Consider the following 18,289-nt stretch of genomic DNA (forward strand, 5'->3'; position numbering starts at 1 on the left):
ACAGATGATAAAATATTTACACAAAAAGTCATGAATCTGTATGAACGTTATGTACGATGAAGTTAATTAAGAGTCTACAAGAAAGTAAGTATGACTGTAAATTTTATTTAAAGTCGGAACATACATATATATTATATATATATACATATACTTTAACCGCTCTATAACCGACTATCATATAAAAACCGCAATGTATGAACGTTACACAATTAGAGATGAACGTTTCACAAATGCACGTTATCTGATCTACACAATTATACACGATTGACGAACGCACGATACACGGTTAAGAATGAATGTTTGATGAACGCACGATACAGGCACGATACACGCACGATACACGATTAAGAATACACGATGCACGCACGTTACACGGAAAATACACGGAACGATGAATGATGAACGCACGTTTGGTACACGCACGATACACGCACGATGCACGCACGCAACACGCACGATGCACGCACGATACACGATGAACGCACGGAATAATGGTCAGTTTGAATTTTAGAAGGTCTGTATCAAGCATGTGGATTTTTTTTCAGAAGAGATCTATGTAAATTCAATATTAAAGAGAATAAAAACCTGGAGTTGTCGTTCTTCTCCGTTGAAAGGATAGATAGCACACTGCTTCATTCAGCAGTTGTAAGTGGAGGGTAAAAACAAATAAAAAAGGGGGGGGGGCAAAAGGAGGTCCCAGGGGGACATTGTTTTTTTTTTATTAATAAAAACGGTACATACGAATGGTTAAAAACGCCGTTTTTACAATATGAATCAATTGTTTAAAAAACAAAAGCAATTGTAAACGGGGTTCCCCCCCTTTAAGAAAAATGATTGATTGATTAATGTGTGTGTGTTTGTTTGTTTGTTTGTTTGTTTCATTCTTTCTTTCTTTCTTTCTTTCTTTCTTTCTTTCTTTGTGCAAGGGGTTCATATTATTATGTTACACGGTTAAGTTTTATATTTAGTAAGAAAAGTTTTTATTTTATTTCAGGTCCCGCGCGCGACTTTGTGTCGCGCTAGGTTGTGGCGTCACGTGACGAGGCTTTATAATAGAGACAACTAAGTATATTTCTTTCTTTCTAGGGTGAGACGTTAGACAGACAACATGTATATAACGAGGGAATACACACGATGTATATTTCTTTTGTCATTGTAGGAAATTGACGTTTCGATCACAGTTCACGAACAGTGCATGCTTTGGATTTAATTTATCCTGTGTAACTTTAAAACACGATTATTCATTTTTTTTCTTACAATGTACATTTCTCAATAGCAGCTTGTAACACATTTATTATTATAATATGGGAGCAGACATTTTTTGTAGGATTTCATTGAGATTAACGGACCTAGAGAGTGATTTTTACGGCATTGCAATTCTTTTCTCTACGGAAATTCTTGGGAGGTAGCTGCACCACGTTGTATTGTGAAGTTTTAATACATGTATGTCCTGCTGACTGCAAATTTTGACGTCGATTGGACTTGTAGTTTCAGAGTATATCAGATAACAAGCATGTGGATTTTTTTTCAGAAGAGATCTATGTAAATTCAATATTAAAGAGAAAAAAACCCGGAGTTGTCGTTCTTCTCCGTTGAAAGGATAGATAGCACACAGCTTCATTCAGCAGTTGTAAGTGGAGGGTAAAAACAAATAAAAAGGGGGGGGGGGCAAAAGGAGGTCCCAGGGGGACATTGTTTTTTTTTATTAATAAAAACGGTACATACGAATGGTTAAAAACGCCGTTTTTACAATATGAATCAATTGTTTAAAAAAAAAAGCAATTGTAAACGGTCTCCCCCCCTAAGAAACATGATTGATTGATTAATGTGTGTGTGTTTGTTTGTTTGTTTTTTTCATTCTTTCTTCCTTTCTTTCTTTCTGCAAGGGGTTCATATTATTATGTTACACGGTTAAGTTTTATATTTAGTTAGAAAAGTTTTTATTTTATTTCAGGTCCCGCGCGCGACTTTGTCTCGCGCTAGGTTGTGGCGTCACGTGACGAGGCTTTATAATAGAGACAACTAAGTATATTTCTTTCTTTCTAGGGTGAGACGTTAGACAGACAACATATATATAACGAGGGAATACACACGATGTATATTTCTTTTGTCATTGTAGGAAATTGACGTTTCGATCACAGTTCACGAGCAGTGCATGCTTTGGATTTAATTTATCCTGTGTAACTTTAAAACACGATTATTCATTTTTTTTCTTACAATGTACATTTCTCAATAGCAGCTTGTAACACATTTATTATTATAATATGGGAGCAGACATTTTTTGTAGGATTTCATTGAGATTAACGGACCTAGAGAGCGATTTTTACGGCATTGCAATTCTTTTCTCTACGGAAATTCTTGGGAGGTAGCTGCACCACGTTGTATTGTGAAGTTTTAATACATGTATGTCCTGCTGACTGCAAATTTTGACGTCGATTGGACTTGTAGTTTCAGAGTATATCAGATAACAAGCATGTGGATTTTTTTTCAGAAGAGATCTATGTAAATTCAATATTAAAGAGAAAAAAAAACCGGAGTTGTCGTTCTTCTCCGTTGAAAGGATAGATAGCACACTGCTTCATTCAGCAGTTGTAAGTGGAGGGTAAAAACAAATAAAAAGGGGAGGCAAAAGGAGGTCCCAGGGGGACATTGTTTTTTTTTTATTATCAAAAACGGTACATACGAATGGTTAAAAACGCCGTTTTTACAATATGAATCAATTGTTTAAAAAAAAAGCAATTGTAAACGGTCTCCCCCCCTAAGAAACATGATTGATTGATTAATGTGTGTGTGTTTGTTTGTTTGTTTGTTTCATTCTTTCTTTCTTTCTTTCTTTCTGCAAGGGGTTCATATTATTATGTTACACGGTTAAGTTTTATATTTAGTTAGAAAAGTTTTTATTTTATTTCAGGTCCCGCGCGCGACTTTGTGTCGCGCTAGGTTGTGGCGTCACGTGACGAGGCTTTATAATAGAGACAACTAAGTATATTTCTTTCTTTCTAGGGTGAGACGTTAGACAGACAACATGTATATAACGAGGGAATACACACGATGTATATTTCTTTTGTCATTGTAGGAAATTGACGTTTCGATCACAGTTCACGAGCAGTGCATGCTTTGGATTTAATTTATCCTGTGTAACTTTAAAACACGATTATTCATTTTTTTCTTACAATGTACATTTCTCAATAGCAGCTTGTAACACATTTATTATTATAATATGGGAGCAGACATTTTTTGTAGGATTTCATTGAGATTAACGGACCTAGAGAGCGATTTTTACGGCATTGCAATTCTTTTCTCTACGGAAATTCTTGGGAGGTAGCTGCACCACGTTGTATTGTGAAGTTTTAATACATGTATGTCCTGCTGACTGCAAATTTTGACGTCGATTGGACTTGTAGTTTCAGAGTATATCAGATAACAAGCATGTGGATTTTTTTTCAGAAGAGATCTATGTAAATTCAATATTAAAGAGAAAAAAAACCCGGAGTTGTCGTTCTTCTCCGTTGAAAGGATAGATAGCACACTGCTTCATTCAGCAGTTGTAAGTGGAGGGTAAAAACAAATAAAAAGGGGGGGGGGGGCAAAAGGAGGTCCCAGGGGGACATTGTTTTTTTTTATTAATAAAAAAGGTACATACAAATGGTTAAAAACGCCGTTTTTACAATATGAATCAATTGTTTAAAAAAAAAGCAATTGTAAACGGGGTTCCCCCCCTAAGAAACATGATTGATTGATTAATGTGTGTGTGTGTGTTTGTTTGTTTGTTTGTTTGTTTCATTCTTTCTTTCTTTCTTTCTTTCTTTCTTTCTTTCTTTCTTTCTTTCTATCTGCAAGGGGTTCATATTATTATGTTACACGGTTAAGTTTTATATTTAGTTAGAAAAGTTTTTATTTTATTTCAGGTCCCGCGCGCGACTTTGTCTCGCGCTAGGTTGTGGCGTCACGTGACGAGGCTTTATGATAGAGACAACTAAGTATATTTCTTTCTTTCTAGGGTGAGACGTTAGACAGACAACATGTATATAACGAGGGAATACACACGATGTATATTTCTTTTGTCATTGTAGGAAATTGACGTTTCGATTACAGTTCACGAGCAGTGCATGCTTTGGATTTAATTTATCCTGTGTAACTTTAAAACACGATTATTCATTTTTTTCTTACAATGTACATTTCTCAATAGCAGCTTGTAACACATTTATTATTATAATATGGGAGCAGACATTTTTTGTAGGATTTCATTGAGATTAACGGACCTAGAGAGCGATTTTTACGGCATTGCAATTCTTTTCTCTACGGAAATTCTTGGGAGGTAGCTGCACCACGTTGTATTGTGAAGTTTTAATACATGTATGTCCTGCTGACTGCAAATTTTGACGTCGATTGGACTTGTAGTTTCAGAGTATATCAGATAACAAGCATGTGGATTTTTTTTCAGAAGAGATCTATGTAAATTCAATATTAAAGAGAAAAAAACCCGGAGTTGTCGTTCTTCTCCGTTGAAAGGATAGATAGCACACTGCTTCATTCAGCAGTTGTAAGTGGAGGGTAAAAACAAATAAAAAGGGGGGGGGCAAAAGGAGGTCCCAGGGAGACATTGTTTTTTTTTATTAATAAAAACGGTACATACGAATAGTTAAAAACGCCGTTTTTACAATATAGCACAGGTGAGACATTTGAGCTTGTTCACTCTTGTACATGATTAGTGGATAAGCAGCAAATAAGATTTTGAATTATTAGTTTCATTCATCAGGAATCAAACCAACAATTTCAAGAATTAATGAAATTTATGAGTATAATTTCTTACATTAATTGAACCCTGAATGAGAGTACATGTATAACCAAAATTTGCATGAAAAATATGATATTTATATAAAAATAAGAAGATATGGTATCATTAACAATGAGACAACTCTCCACCAGAGACCAAATAACATAGAAGTTTAAAACTATAGGTCATATATAGGTCTAACAGCCTGATTTATGAACAAAACAATGAACGAAAAAGAAATGTGATATACAGCATCAACTGACAACCCCTGAATTACAAGCTACATTGTACTGACTTGAGACAGGCACATACAGAATATGGCCTGGTTAAACTAGTTTGTTGGCCCCAAACTCTCCTCTTGATTTTTTGTCTGAAATATTGAAAAAAAAATGAAATCACTATATTATAGACTTCTTTTACTATTTGAAGAGTTTTTGATCAAGATAATGATTTTATATATGAAAAATTTCATCAAGCTGACATAAGTTTCCAGCAGAAACATTATTTGATTGTGTAAGCTTATGTATATATGTCTGCAGATTTTTACTTGTGTACAAGTATGTTAAAGATATGACTCGATCAGCATTTTAGGATGTGACATTCCTTCAATTTGTAGAATTAGATAGATAAAGATGTGAGACCATGTCACTGTCATATATGTATATCACATTAGCATAGTAAATTGTTCTTTTCCTAAAAATGCATGTAATATCTGCTGCTGGACATTAATCATCTTTCCACCCACTTACCTATCTTAAAGTCCATAAGCAGTAATTCAAATAATATTGTGCTGAGGCAGGTTAACTTAAGAAGGATGGGGTATGGGCCCCATCTTTTGGAGCTACATATGTGGTTAATGTATAGTCTTTTAACATATCCCACTTCTAATGTTTCCCTTTTGGAAGATCCCATTTTTTTCAAAATCCTGGATCCTCGTATGTAGTGTCATCTTGTTTAAAGTAAAAAAAATTGGAAGAATATTCTGTTTGATTAAAATGAAATATTTTCAGAGACAAACATGCTACTTTCATGAACAAAGACAAAGCTGCTCAGGTTGCCATGCCCAAGGTATGAAATGTACAATTCTTGCATTATGTCCTGTTTTTGACTTGCAGTATATATGTTCAATGATAAAGTGTGCCATTAACTATGAGGATCAAAAGTTTCCTTCTTTTCAAAAGTGGCATATATTGGAGAGATGTAAAATGGATTCATGATTTTTAAAATTATATGTCATATACTGCATTTATATAAACTTAATACTAGTTAAAAAGAATAAAGAAATTTATAAAGCCAACAGATGCGTAAACGTATCTCTTAAAATGTTAAGGGGCCCCAGTGGCCGAGTGGTCATAGTAGTCTAATAACTGTTTCACTAGCCTGTCAACACTGAGGTTGTGAGTTCGAACTCTGCACATGGCAGGTTCATTCGACTCCAATTTTAATTGACTAGGATTGTGACATTGTTAGTTTTCCTGCCAAAAGTTGTTGTTTCTCTAATGACACTGTGGCTTCCTCCATCAATAAAAACTGACCACCAAGAAATAGCCAATAATACTGAAAGTGGTGTTAAACACCAATCAATCAATCAATGTTCAAATTTTTATATTTTATTCAATTTTATTTGAATGAAATTATTTTTTAAATGTTTCGTTTTTAGGCTAAAAAACTATCTGACAGTTTCATACAATCAACTAACTGCCAATCTTTCATTACAAAAGAAGAAATAGTCATCAGAGTGTATGTTGGAAGTATTCTGAAACTTAATGTGGAAGGTATAGTAAATGCTTCAAATGGAACGTTATCTCATGGAGGAGGAATTGCTGATGTTATATCTAGGGCAGCAGGTTATGCCTTTCAACAGGAGAGTGATGCATACATACAAAGAAATGGCAGTTTGAAAGATGGAGAGTGCTGCTCAACATCTGCTGGCAATCTTCAGTACAAGTGTGTTATACATGCCATTGGTCCAAAATGGTATGATTACCCTACCGATAAACGGCAGTGTGCCTCTGTCTTACAAAGAACAATTGAAAATTGTTTACATGAAGCAGAAACTAATGGTTTAATATCAGTTGCTGTTCCATCTATATCTGCAGGTGTGTAAATTTATGGTTTATGTTGTGAACTTACTTATTTACAATACAAACGGGTCGGGGCGGATAAAATCTTACAGGGTGTTCACAACAAGTGTTTGTCTCATTAAACAATTACCACAACTTTAGACACGGCAATTACCTTTTGTGCAAACAACATGTAAAAATACAATACTTTATTATCAATACACAATAAATATACAACAAGTTTAGTCACACAGGAATACGCGAATAAATAATAACAAATGAACAATCAACGTTAATGTGTTTGAATTGCTGATCGCGCTATATTTAACAGGGGAAACTAGGATCTATAAATAGGGCAAAGTATATATTTAGAACTTGATGCGGAGATCAGTAAAATAGTGTGTAAAATGTATGTGGTTTACCTTTTATAAAAAATAATACAAGCTTCTTATTCTTCAACGTGTACATGAGACAGCTTCTCTCTTTAAAACTAGATAATCAATTGCTGGGCGGAAGTTGACGTCAACAATGGGAAAGTGAAAGTACGGGAATAAATATAACGTAATGTCATGTAAATTGTACTTTAACAACACTGCCCTCCCTTTTCAAAAAATCATATCGCCCTCGAAATTAAAACATTACATACATGTATATATGTATATATGTACCTAATTTACAGTAAAAAATAAAATCAACAATAACGACATTAGAAAAACACAATATGCAAAATTTCAAAATGTCAAAATCACCTCTTCTCTAAATGCATATTCATAACAATTAAAACATAGCAATATCAACACATTTAATCATTAAGCAATAAAATATCAACATATAAATATATATTGTTCAAACATTGTCAAATATATTTATACAGTTTATTAATAAGCTCTGACTTATACGGTTAGAACACCACAATTTTAATCTTCCTATTTATTTTCCAGTTTTCTCTTCTTCTGTGGCAATGGTTGAGTTATTTCCTCTTCTGGCTGTCTCTTCATGGCAAGGACCTTTGACTTCCAAAAGTTTGCTTCCTCTCTTAGTTTTAATACCTTTTTTTCTCTGGTCCTTCAGTTGTTTTTCAAAATCTGCTATTTGATCAGTTTGAGTATCTGCATCTTTGGTTTGCATGGAAGTTTCTGTGTCTGTTATAATTTCAACAACTTCTTCTTGTACATCAATGAAGATCCCAAGATAGTTGATGGCAAGATTACCGCATGTTACATTATAAGGCACAGTGTTCTTCTTTAGAAATGTATTAACCTTACTATCTATAACGTCAGCTGCTAGTTTTGAATGGAGTTTATATTTCTTTACATGGTTCTCCAAACGGTTTAAACTGTTACATTTGAAATGGCATATGATACAAAAATAAGGACAGTTATTATATGTTATGTGATTGAATTGAACGTGCCAGATGACTTCTTTTTAAGAACTCATCTCATCTCCACATTTCTTAAAGGTGGCTTGGTCATTTGCATCTTCCATCTGCAATAAACAAAACACAAAACACATGGTAAGTATCAGTTACTTTGAAAAGAGTCGAACAAGTTATCAGCTACATGGATAACAACTGTTGTTTCACTTTTTTAACCCAGGATGGAAAAACAGAAGATTCATATGCTCTTAATTAGGTTATCAAAATGGATATAACAACTTTTTCTGTAATCTCTGATTTGATAAACTACAGGACTAAGTTGTTTAATCACTACAAATGGACCATTCCATGGACTTTCAAGCTTTTTAAAAAATGGTTTCTTCCTAAATACAAGAGATCCAACTAAAAATGGTTTATCAATTATTTTCGTATCATGGTCTAGTTTTTGCTTTTCCACTGACTGTTTAAGATTTTCTCGAGCTACATGGTATATTTCTTCCATATGAACTCTCAAATCATCAACGTATTCATTTGCAGATTTCTGGGCATTCTGACGGGGTAATTGGATACAGTTACTTATCGGGTAGATTCACTTCTCATCCTAACATCAATTTATTTGAACTAAAACCAGTGGAGGGATGAACAGTACTTCTGTATTCACTCATTCATATTGGAATATAGAAATCCAATTTCTATTGTTTTCGTCTACATAAAATTTAATAATTTTTCCTAATGTTTGGTTAAATGTTTCAATTAAGCCATAAAAGAGGGACAAAAGATACCAGAGGGACAGTCAAACTTGTAAATTGAAAATAAACTGACAACGCCATGGCTAAAAATGAAAAAAAGATAAACAGACAAACAATAGTACACACGACACAACATAGAAAACTAAAGAATAAGCAACACGAACCCACCAAAAATTAGGGGTAATCTCAGGTGCTCCGGAAGGGTAAGATGATTGGTGAAAAGGGGTTGATTTCGTTTAATGGATATCAAGGAGCCTACACAATTATTGGAATAAATTGCTTTGAAAATTAGTCCCTTGATCAGTATGGATTTCAAGCGGAATTCCGAATCTAAAAACGAACTGATAACAAGTTTCTCGGCAACGTTATGGCAATATTGGTTAGGCAATTGATAGGCTTCCATCCATATGTTAAAGTGATCACCGATCACTAATATTAACCGATTGCCAGTTTTGGATTTGGGAAATGGTTCCATGACATACAATGCTACTCTGTCCATTGGATATCCATCCTGATAATTCTGCATAGCTGCCTGGTTTTTATTGATTGCTTTCCGAAGTTTAAAGCATGATGAACACTGTCTGATGATATGTTGCTTTATATCTTTCCTCATTCTGTACCAATGAAAATGTTCCTTTATCTTCGTTGTTGTTTTCTTGATGCTAAACTGAGCAGAAAATATAGAATCATGGCACAGCGTCAATATTTCAGACCTTAAAATCTCAGGAACTAACAACTGATTTTTGGTACATCAGTAGGGTTGTTTGGAATTAATCTTTGGTACAATACACCATCCATAATAATATTATTCCAGTTAAGCCAATAATTCCTTTTGGCAGGATTAAATCTAGCAACCTGTTCTCTAGCTTGTTGTTGGTTCTTTTGACTCCTTCCATGTAAATAAAGGGCCAATATCATTGTCTTTCCTCTGTATTTCTTTCATTTCAGAAGCAGTATACTTCTGTAACCAGTTGGCAGGTTTTCTTGCTTGTTTAATACTACTTCGTGTTACTGCACGAATTGATCCAATGTCTTTAATATTGTCAACTTTATCATGGAACTCAGTCCAGTCATCTGTTTCGTCTTCGTGTACAGGAAAAGAATCAGTCTTTTCTTGACAGTGCATCGGCATTAGTGTGTTTTATTCCAGCTCTATGTTGAATATCAAAGGTGTATTGTGACAAAACTTCGTGCCATCTGGCTAACTGGAATTGGGGATTTTTGCACTTGAACAGCCATCTTAGAGAACTGTGGTCAGTTCGTAGTAAAATCTTGTTCCCTAGAGGAAAATGTCTGAACTGATGGACAAATGTGATTACTGCCAGAAATTCTCTCCTCGTGACATTATAACGTTGCTTTGCTTTATTTAATTTCATTGAACCAAAGGCAATGGCTTTTTCTTGTCCATCTTGTACTTGTGACAAAACTGCTCCTATGCCTACATTAGATGCATCTCTATCTTAAATAAATGGTAACTGTGGATTTGGATATGGTAAGACTGGTGTTGACATTAAAGCATTCTTTAGTTTAGTGAAAGCTGCTTCACAATCTTTTGTCCATACAAACTTGACATTTTTTCCTGTGAGCTGAGTCCGCGGTGATGCAATTTCACTAAAATGTAAAATTATAGTAGTTGCAAAGACCAAGAAATTGTTGAACTTCTTTGAAATTTTCGGGAATCTTCCAACTTGAAATAGATTCTGTAATTTTTGGATTCGGTTTAATTCCATCTTGACCAACAATTGGTTTCAGTCCAACATCTCTAAGTCTATTTAAAACTTCGTCTAATTGTTTGAAGTGGTCTTCCAAATTGGAGCTGCATATAATGATGTCATCTAAATATATTAAAAGTGTTTTCCATTGAAGTCCAGTAAATACTAATTCCATGCATCCTTGGAAAGTACTAGAAGCATTACATAAACCAAAATGCATCTTGGTGTATTCAAACAGCCCATATTTTGTTGTAAATGCTGTTTTCTTACGATCTTTTTCATTCAGCTCTTTCTGCCAAAATCCACTTTGAAGGTCAAAACAGGAAAATATCTTTGCAGATTACAGACAGTCAAGGCACATATCAATTCTTGGCAATATATACGCGTCCTTTATTGTCAAATAATTTATTTTCCTATAGTCAACGCATCATCTGACAACACCATCGTACTTACGGACTAAAACCACAGGTGATGACCAGGCAGGTGAAGATGGTCTAACAACTTCAGTTTATATTTGGTCTCTTAAATATTTTTCTTCCTCCATTTTGAAAGCTTGTGGTGTCCTTCGTAAAGGTTGGCGGACTGGTGCTGCATGTACTGTGTCTATTCTCTGTTTAAGCACAGAGCAAGATCCAAGTTCTGTTTTCGATTTAGCGAAGGCATCTTTGTGTTTTACGAGAACATTTGCCAGTGTTGCTTTTGATGTTTTTACAACTGTTCTGAAATATATTCTGGGAGTTCTGAACAAAATTCATCTACTGTATTTTATCTTGATGATGTAAACACGTTTTCATATGTGTCATGTGTTTTTACGGGATCATGTAATCTACAAATTTTTGGTATTTTCGTCATTTGGACATCTGTCATATCAACAAAGTCTGTCACTTCATCCACAGTTCCCTGCAGCGTTCCTATTAAAGTACCTTCTTCAATTTTCAATGGACTATTTTCCAAGTTTATGAATCGCACTGGTATAGACGGTATTTGTGTAGAAACCAATCCTTTCCCAGCACGAATTTTGGGATTGTCGTAAATTACTGGTTCAAACAAGGCATAATTACTTTTAAATATCTCTGTATCTGGTTCTGGTATTTGTATGATCATCTCTGATTGAGCTTTATGGAAATGCTCTTATTAAGAACAATCTTTAATACTTATCTTCTCTTCTCTTTACTTCACATGGATAGCAAATGTCTTTTATTTGAATTCCACGTTTTGTATTTACCGTGATGTCCATTTCATCAATAATATCACAACCAAGAAGCAAATCTTCATTTAAACGAGCTACATATACTGGCCAAGTAAAACGCAGTGGTTCCAAACTCATTTCTATCTCTGTAATACGAGTTGCTGACATCTTTTCTCCCTCTTTAGCTACTAACAATCCACGTGTTGCTGTCTTCAACTGAAGATGATGTTCTTTTGCAAAGGTTCCTATAAACCTTTTCACTGAGCACAGTGACCTCAGCACCTGTGTCAATTACCGCTTTTAACTCATAATCATCTATTCTAACATACGTTTGAATAACTGCTGATTCAACTCTGTCAATACATACACTATTTTCTCCATCAACACTATCATCGGAAGATTAGTTGTCTTCAAAGTGTTTCTCTGTTAAAATTCCAGAAGTTAAAACAATAGGTTTCTCATTCATATCAATTCTATACTGATTCACAGCATCAACCCTGGACAAAACTGGTTTTTCAATATGTTTATTCTTGCTACATTGGTCTGATTGCTTACTGATAACTTCAACATCACTGCTTGAAAGGCCTAAACCTTCAGTAGTTAGATGTTTCTCAGAAGAGTTTTTCTCTGAGGTTGCAAATTTTCTTTTTAAACAATTTTCTTCTGAACATTCAATTTCCTTCTTTGGAATTGATTGTTGTCTGTTCTCAATAATTACTTCATTACTCTTTGGGTCTAGTGCTTGGCCTACAGGCACATCCCTTTCTAGTTTAACGGATCGAAAGTTATTTTGACAGGTGCATATACATCTCTTTGTTGGTTTTCTCCATGATGGCTATTTTTCTTTGGTTCCCATTTGAAATGACTAATTCTATAACAATTATAACACCATTGTTATTACTCTCCATTTTCTTTGCTTAATTGGGCTGCTTGATTATAACATCTTACGTCACATTAAGACCATAAAGGAAATGCTCAACAGTCAATTCCTCGAATAGCTGAGTCCCTTTACTTTCTGGGTAAGCTTTACTTATCAGGTTTAAAACTCTATGAGCAAGTTCTTGTAGGCTTTCTTTGTTCTGCTTGTGAAGATCTTGGAGTGCTGCTCTGTGTTTTGATTGTCACCGAACCTCTTCCTCAACTCAACAAACAAACTAAAAATATCTGTCTGTACTGCATTTGGGATCCTTTAAGCAAAGTTGAAAGCTTCATTTTGCAAACATAATAACAGTTGTGTTACTTGCTTCTGATTGTCCCAAGCGTAGCTTCTTGAAATGAACTGGAATTGACACCAAAATGATTCCCATTCAGTTTTGCCATTATAAACAGGAAGTCTATGTTGTGGTTCATTTGATGACATACGACCTATATTTGATACCTTGGAATATGTGTTTTCTGGTCAACGATGTCTGTCATATCTCGAGTACATATTATCAGCAGTTGCTCTTGGATATTCTGTTCCTCGATCTGCTTGTATAATTTCTGGTCGAAAATTTGTCTGAGGTTCAGCATAATTACTTTTGGTATGAGTATAGTCAGGCATATTTCTAAGTAATTGTGAATATCTTGTGTAAGTTTCTGGGTATTCCGTAAATCTTTCATGATGCGTTCTATCAGAACTTCGAAATGTCGATTGCCTATGATCAGGGTAAGTATCAACATACTGATATCTGCCCACTTCAGAATAGTCCATGCTCTGTTGTTCGTGTCTAATCATTTCATACCTCTCCCTTTCAACAGTGCTATGAGTGCTTTGATGTTCTTTATTGCTTTGACCAGATGTTCTGTATACATTTCTGTTATCTGAGTGACCAGTACTCCAAGTACTTTGATATGTTCCTATATTTTCCGATGGAACAGTTTTCTCTGTACTTTGATTTATTGGTCGCCTATTGTCAATTGAATTGTTAGTATGTAAGGTACTTTGATGGGCCTCCCTGTTTATTTCCCATCTAGGAATTATATTCCATTTTCTCATTGTGGTTATTTCTTCTTCATTCATAACTATCATTCTGTCCTGGCATGGTACTTTCATCAGCGAAAATTGGTGTATTACCTCCCGAAACATGGGTCATTGTTTCAATTTCATTTGTTGCTGAATTTTGTGGTACGTTTTCTTGATTTTTATTCAATATGTGTGAATCCGATTCTGAACCTAAACAACTTCTTGGTTCATATAAATTTCTAGGTCTTTGAACCATACAGTAGGTAACTGACGACTTCTGAGCATCATTCTGATTCAAATGTATACTATTGCATGAACGTCGAATTATATATCTATTTTCAAACGACTTTGAATGAAAAAATTATTTGTTTCTTACAAACTTCTCGTTTGTTATTTTCGTAGTATTTCGAAAGGAATATAAATTCGCAGATTATTAACAATTAAATTAAAAAGTCTTATTCTTTATGTCTAAACACGATACTTAAATCACGGTTTATTCAATATTATTCACGTCTGAAAAAAATAAAACCTAAAAGCTAATACAACCTTCAAAGGATTTGAAATGTTTATTGAAATACCAAAAACGATCATATACACAAAAAAAAACAACCTTCAAAACCATAGCTAAATCAGCTATAAAAAGTCTAGCCCTACAGTTAGATTTCAAAACCAAAAGCTAAATACGCTTTTAAAAGTTGAAAAAACTATCAAATCAGCGGAACACAATATTTCAAAACCAAAAGCAAAAACTGCCTTGAAAAGTTTTGAAATTTGAATAACCACATTTATTTATATTGACTTTCTAATACCTATTTCTTTTGCAGGTATTTATGGTGTACCAAAAGAAATATGCCGCCAAATGTATTGTCAGGCAGTTATAAGTGACAGCAAAAAGCAAGGGAAGTTAACTTCATTGAAAGAGATACATTTTATTGACAAAGACCAAGATATGATAGCAATGGTACAGCAAGAGTTCAGTAAGCACTTAACATGTATTCAACAGAAGCCTTCAACAGAACCAGTAGGTCAAACACCAAAGAAAAAAGAATCAACATTCAACAAACAATACATGACAAGAGTAGGATTTAAAGTTCAAATTTTGGAAGGCGATATTACAAAATTGAGAGTAGATGCCATTGTGTGTCGACAAGATGAACAGTGTCAGTCAAGAGGAATGATAGCAAGAGCCATAGAGAATGTAAATGATAATGTTTACAAAAGAAATGTGACTGGAATGAAAATGATACAGAAATGTGAGGTCAGATTATGTAAGGCATCCCCTAAAACACTGCCATTTACGTATGTCCTTCACACAGTACCACCAAGATTTGACAAAAATTCAGCAAAGGACAGTTCCAAGTTTAAAAGAGAACTACAGATAATCATACATAATATAATAAGGTTATCGAACGACAGACAGGACATCAGTACTGTAGCAGTACTGTCCTCGGTATAGGTATGTTTATTTACTACAATGAAACATTGATATTTAAAAATGCATGATATGAAAAGATATTGGTAATGCCTTTGAAAATTTGCTTTGAAATAGATTTGTGCACATAACGGCCACAAAACATGCTGCATGTCCCCGTATTTTCATAATGTCTATGAATACGTGGCTAGGGTTGTTCCAAAATATATCGGATGGAGGATGAGAGGCACTCAATTTGATTAAATGTTGGGGTTGCATTTTCCTTAGAACTATGTAAGAATTATAAGTTAAATGATTTTCTTTTTTATTTTATTGGTGTTTTGGGCCTTATTCTGGAACAGCCCCTCAACATTTTGCAATATTTAGTATATCTATTGCTAAACAAGCTAAATACATTTTCACCAAGTGGTATTAACAGAAATTCTTTTCATGCTTTTAAAGTAAAATATAATTATAATATTACAGTTTAACGTATTCAAAGGATTTTTTTTTCAATTGTGTGTTTTTAGGTCACCTGGCCGAAAGCCTAATGAGCTTTTTTCATCTATTGTCGTCTGTTAACTTTTACAAAATTCTTCTCCTCTGAAACTAGTGGTCCAAATTTAACCAAAGTTGACCACAATAATCATTTTGGTATCTATTTTGAAATACAATATAACTGATAACCCTGCGTGCCAACAGAGATGGCAGACATAGCTAAAAATAAAACATAGGTGTAAAATGCAAGATCTACGAATTTGTAAACTCTTAATAGAGTTATTCCTCTTTAATGATACCTACCGTGCAAGACCCTCATGGGTAGTCAAGGTGTTAAAAACCACTGTCTTTGTCTTTAATGATAATTTTTACTAGAAAGTAGCCATTGTTGAAGATGGAGTTGAGCACCACAGGCTGAGATCTTTAGAGCCTCTAGCTTAGATTGAGGATATGATGCCATGGCTCTATTATGCTAAACTTTTCATGCCCTCGTTACTAAAGAGTTCAAAATGGCAATACTATTAATACCATGATAGGAGGTTGCATTGATTATTGGTTTTAAATGCTATTAATTTTATCCAGTATGTTTTAAAATAAATTATTTAGTCTGTATATTCTTCAGGTACTGATGGCCTTGAGACCCAATATGCAATCTTTTCATCAGTTCTGGCAGCTGAAATCATGAAAGCAACACAGTCATCATGGTTAAATTCCCAAGAGATCATTATTGTCACTAGTGAATGGGGAATGGCTTATGCAATAGCAGAGCAATTAGACAAAGAGCAAGGCTTAACTCAAGTTACATCTTTTCAAAGAAGTAGAAGGCGTCAAAATAAAGAATAGGAAAAATAATAGTACATTAATAATATATTAAGTGCTAAATATATTAAGTTGGATATAATAAGTGCTAAATATATTAAGTTGGATATAATAAGTGCTAAATATATTAAATTGGATATAATAAGTGCTAAATATATTAAGTTGGATATAATAAGTGCTAAAGTGCTAAAAACAAGGAATTATTTGAATCTAGCATTAATTTGAATTCTAGAAAATTGATAAGAAATGTATGATGAAATCTAACCCAACTAAATAGGATAAGCCATGCATGCATGGCTAAGGGGGTTAGTAAGTTCATACTGAATTATCAGTTAAAGTAACTTTGAACACTAAAGTTGGGTTAGTTTTCATCATACATTTCTTATCAATTTTCAAGAATTCAAAATTATTCCAGATTCAAATAATTTCTTGTTTATATATTTAAAGTGGGAGATGATAAGTGCTTAACATTTTTATTTGGAATAAGGAAGAGTTAAATGTTTTCAGTTGGGAATTCATAAGTGTTAATTGTGAATTTAAGAGGGAACAGAAATCTGAGAATTAGTTAGGGAATATCTTGTTCTACCTCATTTCAATTCTTCATCAAACTCCTTTTACAAGTTTTTGACATATAATGAGAATTTACTTTGATCTAAAAACAGATAGGTGGAAACTGTGAACAGAAAATATGACCAGGGAAAGAAAGAAAAGACTGTTTATTACAAGAAACTTTTTTACTACATTTACTATCAAACTATATTTGTATTTGAAACGCTTTTGACCTTTTCAAAAATTTCATGACAGTTTTAAATTATAGATAACAAGACAATGTTCTTGAAAATTTATGAATATCTGATATTACGTTATTAGATAATGTAAATATATTATAATTGTACATGTACAAGATATATTGTATTCAGATGTGCATTCGTTTATGAAAATTGTAGTCCAATAATTGTTTAAAGCTTAGTTTAAAATTTTATCTTGCATACTGTTGAACAGAAAAAGTCGGAAAGTGGCAGGCGCTCTTCTAACTTAAAATAAATAATCTGAAAAGATTTAATGTGTATTTCAAAAACACATTGTCATTAGGGGCAAATGATAGTTTTAATCTGAAAAAAAATATATTTTTAGTTTTCATTGTTCGCAGTTTAAAAGAAAAATCATTCATATCATTACTGTTGTATCTTTTTTTCACCTTTAGTTGTAACATAAAATAATGTCCTTGTTCGTGAAATCTTGTCATCTCCATCTGAACAATATTTCACTATTAAATGCTGTCGATGACAATATTTAATCTAATTATATCTTTCCTAAGAAATCATCCGCAATGACATTGTGAGTGTTTCTGGAATATTCAAAATATTTTTCATGAAAATTATATGTATAACCAAAACAATACTGCGATCATTGAGTATGCAGGTTTGTTTTATAAGCATTCAATTAAAACACTTTAATGATAGCATTATCCAAAATATTAAATGTTTATAACCTCCTTTTCATGAGAAAAAATTTCAAGAAAATCCATCTATGAAATATAGTCTCAATATACACAATATATATAGCCTTGGATAAGCTCCCTTTCACAAGCCTTTCACAAGATTTTATTTATACTATCCATCTATGGACTATAGTATGTATATGGACTGTATTTCACAGGAAAATTAGTTCTTTACTGGACATTATTTCGTAGATGTGGACAAAATTTCATGATACCGAGTCATAACATATTGTCTTAAGGGGAAATATTT

At 33.6% G+C, this 18,289-nt stretch overlaps 1 protein-coding gene across 1 annotated transcript; it reads left to right on the plus strand.

Annotated features, from left to right (window-relative positions):
• The first annotated feature begins 5,719 nt into the window (after positions 1-5,719).
• On the plus strand, positions 5,720-16,562 carry LOC139503980 (protein mono-ADP-ribosyltransferase PARP9-like). Its single transcript, XM_071294028.1, has 4 exons — positions 5,720-5,845; positions 6,438-6,876; positions 14,635-15,237; positions 16,342-16,562. Exons 1-4 carry the CDS (start codon positions 5,807-5,809, stop codon positions 16,560-16,562), a joined length of 1,302 nt encoding a protein of 433 aa, XP_071150129.1. The 5' UTR covers positions 5,720-5,806.
• The last annotated feature ends 1,727 nt before the right edge of the window (positions 16,563-18,289 follow it).

The sequence above is a fragment of the Mytilus edulis genome, chromosome 14, assembly GCF_963676685.1.
Source record: "Mytilus edulis chromosome 14, xbMytEdul2.2, whole genome shotgun sequence".
NCBI lineage: Eukaryota > Metazoa > Mollusca > Bivalvia > Mytilida > Mytilidae > Mytilus > Mytilus edulis.